Raw genomic sequence first — 4,889 nt, forward strand, 5'->3', positions numbered from 1 at the left:
ACAGGCTGTATCCCACCATGGGCTGTGTCCCAGGACAGGCTGTATCCCACCATGGGCTGTGTCCCAGGACAGGCTGTATCCCACCATGGGCTGTGCCCCAGGACAGGCTGTATCCCACCATGGGCTGTGTCCCAGGACAGGCTGTATCCCACCATGGGCTGTGTCCCAGGACAGGCTGTATCCCAGGGGTGTGTGCCAGGGCAGGCAGATCCTGATGGAGAAACAGGAGCAGCCTGGGAGGCTCTGCAGGGCTGTCCCTGTGCAATGAACTCTGTCCCCAGTCCTGTGCTGCAGATCCCTGGAAATCCAACACCTTCGTCCAACGGCAGCAGCTCTCCCGCCTGCCCTGCACCATACAGTAAGTGATTCCATATTTTCCCCTTGGAGGGTCCCTGGGAATGTTTTCAGAGGGAGTTTCTCTGTGAAATCCCGGGAATGCTGCCCCACAGGGACGATTCCCAGTTTCCACCAGGAGTATTTGCTGTAAATAGGGTCTGGGCACTGGTGTCTGGCTGTTCTCCCCACCTCCCACAGCTCTGGGAATGCTGGCTCATCCCGTGCTCTGGGCTGCTTCTCCTGCAGTGTTTTCTGGAATGGGGATCTGCTGAGCCCTCCTTTCCCACTGGTGCTCCCCAAGAGGATCCCACTGGAGTGGGACACGCTCCTGGCCACGCTGACAGAGAAAGTGGAGTTGGGCAGTGGAGCCGTTAACAAGTGGGTATCCAGGGAAGGCACTTCCCATAGATCCAGGACATGGGGAGCTCTGGCTGGAAGTTCAGACCATCTGCTTTTGCAAACTCGTTTGCTTTTCAGGTTTTCCCATCACTAAATCAGGGATAACCCCAATGTCCTGGGTGCTTTGTGATGCTGGTGAAAAAGCAATAAGCAAGCAGTAAAAAAACCCCACAACAGTGGTATAAAAAGGAGTTTGTCTTGAGGGAGGGGAAGAAAACCGAATTCCTCCCCAAACATCAATTTAGCCAAGGAGAAAGCTGGGGTCTATTGCATCTCACTGATCACTGGGCATGATTTCTGTGACTTCCTCAGAGTAACACTAAGAATGATGGATCCTCTGCCTCGTTTCCCACTCTGCCCTTGTTTTCCACGCTGAGGGGGCTGTTCAGGGATTGCCAGAGCCCTGATCCCTGATCCCTGTCTCCTTCCTCCAGGCTCTGCAGGCTGGATGGGACCCCGGTGTGCAGAGGAGAGGAGCTGGAGAATGGTCATCACTACGTGGCAGTGGGAAAGGAGGAGTACAAACCTCTGCCCTACAGGGAGCTGCTGGTGCCCCAGGAGTGCAGGACACTGAGGTGAGTGGGCTGTGGCCAAGGGGTGTCAGGAATTCCCTCTGTGGTGGCCTTCAGGCAGAGCCATCCTTTTTGTGCCCCCCCTCTGTTCCCTCTGCCTGTGCCAGGGTTTGAGTTGTACTTCGTGTGTTGGGAGTTCAGGGAAGGAAGAAGAATGATTTCAAAGGTTTTTGGTTAGTCCCTGAAATCCAGGGTTCAGTGCCAGAGGAAGCAAATGGGCTGTTTCTCAGCTGCATGTTCATGGAGCACTGAGAGGGACCCCTGCCCATTATCCATGGAATTTCCCAGGTCTGTGGTGGGCAGTGTGGTATCACCTGATGGGATCCACTGTGGAATGTGAAAAACACCTCTGGGCCCCTTCTCCTCTGGGAAAAGAGGGGACTGTGCCCTCCCTCAGCTGACCTCTGCCTGACGCTGGAATTTGCTTCTTTCTTACAGGAACCACCCCAAAACCAGGCACAAAAAGAGCCAGGGCAGGGTGAGTGCTCAGTGGCACAGAGTGGTTCGTGCTGCAATCATGGAATCATGGAATGGTTTGGGTTGGAAGGGACCTTAAAGCCCACCCAGTGCCACCCCCTGCCATGGGCAGGGACACCTTCCACTATCCCGGGTTGCTCCAAGTCCTGTCCAGCCTGGCCTTGGACACTTCCAGGGATGGGGCAGCCACAGCCTCTCCCTGAAACCCTCTTGTTACAGTTACAGCTTTGTACCAGTCGGGATCAAGGAAAACAGCAGGAATTTGAGTGTTTAGGCACTGCCCTGCACAACTCCTCTTTTATAAACTGTGATGGTTTTTTTTTCAGCTGGGCAGTCGCAGGGTGCAGGCCACGGGAGCTGCAGAGAAAGGCAAGATCCCACCTGCCTCCCCACAGCTGCAAATTCCAGCCAGGGAATCTCCCCTCGAGGAGGAAGAGCCCATTTTCCATGTCAAACCTGTGCGTGCAGGACAGAACAGAAGGAGCAGCAGGAGTGTGCAGCCTGGCCCAGGTGAAGGTGTGAGTGTGGAGGGGGCTGGATTTATAATGCTGAAGAACAGGACTCCTGCCCTGACAGCAGGCAGGGATGCATCCAGCAATCCCTGCAGTTCTTCTTTCCCCTCCTCACCTGGGCACACACCAGGACTCTGCAGCCTCAGCGTGACCAGGCCATGCAACACCCATGGAACAGCTTTTCCCTTTTCTTTTCCTCACAGGAAAAAGCCTCTCCAAACCCAGGGATCCAAGGAGGGAGATGAGAGGTGCTCGGGAAGAGGGTGGACACACCAGGCTGGATGTACCCATTGACCAGGTCTGAGAGGGGATTTCCTGCCTGTCTGGAACCTCCCTGCCCCAGGGTCCCCCTGGAATGGCTCAGCCCCAAGGGCCAATCGAGAGTTCACAGCAATTCCTTGGGGAAGTCCTTGTTTTCTCACTGAAATCCTATTTATCAGGTTTAGGACACACTGAGCTGCTCTCCGATGTGTAAAGCCGAGAGTAACCACGAGGGGGAACTTGAGAACCCACAGCAGGGTGTCACTGCAGGGCCTCGTGTGTTAGAAAGGCAAGAAATCCCATCTGGAGAATGAACAATTCCCTTCTGGAACGTGAAAGCTGCAGCTTCCCACCCCAGTAAGGACTGCAAAGGCTCTCCTGGATTCTTCTGTGTTTCCATCCTCACTCCTGTCACAGAAGAACTTACATGAAAACCCAAAATGAGACACCACAGAAAGGTATTTATTCCCCTCACTGGTTCTGTGGAGTGGGGGAGAACATTCCTGTGATCAGATTCCTCCCACTGCAGTTCCTGAAGTTCCTTAAGCAGAACTTAACCTGTATCCAGGTGAAGCTCAGAATCCACCAGGGAATAACCACCTAATTCTTCAAATGACTTGAACACGCTTGTTTTAGTAACAGAAGTTCAAACCTTTGCTTTAAAAAAGAGGGAAAAAATAGTTCTTTCTAAAACAATATTCTGCGTGACGAGGTCAGCAAAATTCTTGTTGTCAGTGGTGTGTTAATGATTCCAGCTTTTCCTGAGGATATTCAGGATTGCTGTAATGGGTGACTCAGCTCTGCCTCGGTGGTGTCTCTGGGTTAATTAGAACTTCAAAGGAAGACAATTCCTTTGAAGTGAAATTAGAGAAAGCCCTGGTGAAGCTTTAGCTGGTGGTTCCTGACCCTTGTTGTGCTGTGTTTGCTGCACTGGGTGCTCCAATGCTGCTGCTTTCCCTTGGCTTTTCCCCCCCTGGATCACATTCCTGTGCAGTTGGTTTTATTCAGAGGCACAGTGTTGTTAAATAATGAAGATTTTCCCCTTTATTTCTCAGAGGAAATGGCTGCTCTTATGAGCTCTAAATGGGCTGGTTTGTAGCTGAACTGGGGAAGGAAGAATTACCAAACAGAAAACATGTTTTAATAACAAAACACCTGCCAGGGTTTGCTCTATGTCGGGTATTTCTTAGAAAGAGATTTCATTGTACTGTTGTCCCTCTGATTTGCAATGCCTGGATAATGTTTGCAGCAATTAAAGCTGTTCCCAAATCCATATCTATTTTATTTCTGTCTTGGGAACATCTCCCTGATTTAGGAAAAGTCACAGGAATAAACAGCTCCTGCATCACCCTCCCTGGGCAAGGCTTTCTGATTTCCCTCCCTGGAGTTTCTCATTAATTACAAGGGTGACAATGATTATTTTTTTTTTTCCTTCTGTGATTTCTCTGGTACTTTGGACTGATAATTTCACTGAAAAGGAACCCACCCTTCCTTCCTTAGGGACACACTGCACTTGTGGGTGTTTGATGGACGAGAGGAACTCTGAGCAAAGCCCTGTAGTAACCTCTGAGTAAGGGGCTGTGCAGTGTGAGCTGGGACAGCTGAGCACAGCAGAAAAAGCCATTTTCACTTGCTTGGCTACAAGAAGGAGGAATTCCTAAAAAAATTCCTCCTAATCAAAAATCAGTCAGTCCCAGAAGGTCCCATTGAATGATTTATTAACCCCTTATTGCCCCTTCAGTGCTGAGCAAATTCAACTGTCATTGTCTTGAAACACCCACAAAAAAATTCCTTAAGACATGGAATGGGATGTGCTTTGTTCCACCCTGCTGCTCAGGGAATGCAGTCCATGGGTTTTGACATCTGTGTGTTAAAATCCACCTTTCCCAGGCGTGGCTGAGCCAGGAGCCCCCTCAGCCACAGGGGGTTACCCTTGGTCAGGTTCTGTCCCTCTGCTTCTTGTTCCTGAAGCAGCCACACACAGTGAGACCCCCAGGATGGTGAGCAGCATTCCTGCCACAGCCCCTGTGGGAATGAACAGATTGGGAATGTGCTTATCAAGAACAGGCAGGAGGGGTTGGAATGAGATGATCTTGAAGGTCCCTCCCAACCCAACCCATTCTGTGATTGTCTGCACAGTTCAGACAGTGCTCAGGTGTCACAGGGCAGGGATGTCTGGGCAGGTCCAGCCTGGGCCAGGTGAGTTCTGAGGGGGTTTGGATGCTCAGACTGTCCCTGTACACTGAGCACGGGATGTTTCCAAGGAAATGTCACTCATGTTCTGTGTCTGTTGGAGAGATCCAGGCTTAAACAACAACAACTCAGTGTCTTC

At 51.2% G+C, this 4,889-nt stretch overlaps 2 protein-coding genes across 2 annotated transcripts in view; both read left to right on the plus strand.

Annotated features, from left to right (window-relative positions):
* Positions 1–3,830, plus strand: part of DCDC2B (doublecortin domain containing 2B) — a 5,203-nt gene extending 1,373 nt beyond the window's left edge. Inside the window, exons 2-8 of the mRNA XM_029963047.1 lie at positions 227–358; positions 583–714; positions 1,170–1,310; positions 1,746–1,785; positions 2,111–2,300; positions 2,500–2,594; positions 2,737–3,830. Of these exons, the coding sequence (XP_029818907.1) occupies positions 227–358; positions 583–714; positions 1,170–1,310; positions 1,746–1,785; positions 2,111–2,300; positions 2,500–2,594; positions 2,737–2,742 (736 nt within the window). The 3' untranslated portion in view covers positions 2,743–3,830. The remainder of the gene's footprint in view (positions 1–226; positions 359–582; positions 715–1,169; positions 1,311–1,745; positions 1,786–2,110; positions 2,301–2,499; positions 2,595–2,736) is intronic.
* An 898-nt stretch (positions 3,831–4,728) lies between these two features.
* The window catches only part of EIF3I (eukaryotic translation initiation factor 3 subunit I), a 5,920-nt gene continuing 5,759 nt past the window's right edge, over positions 4,729–4,889 (plus strand). The window contains exon 1 of the mRNA XM_029963048.1: positions 4,729–4,756. Coding sequence (XP_029818908.1) covers positions 4,729–4,756 — 28 coding nt within the window. The remainder of the gene's footprint in view (positions 4,757–4,889) is intronic.

This window comes from Manacus vitellinus, unplaced genomic scaffold (genome assembly GCF_001715985.3).
Source record: "Manacus vitellinus isolate BGI_N305 unplaced genomic scaffold, ASM171598v3 scaffold_52_pilon, whole genome shotgun sequence".
In the NCBI taxonomy this organism is placed as follows: Eukaryota; Metazoa; Chordata; class Aves; order Passeriformes; family Pipridae; genus Manacus; species Manacus vitellinus.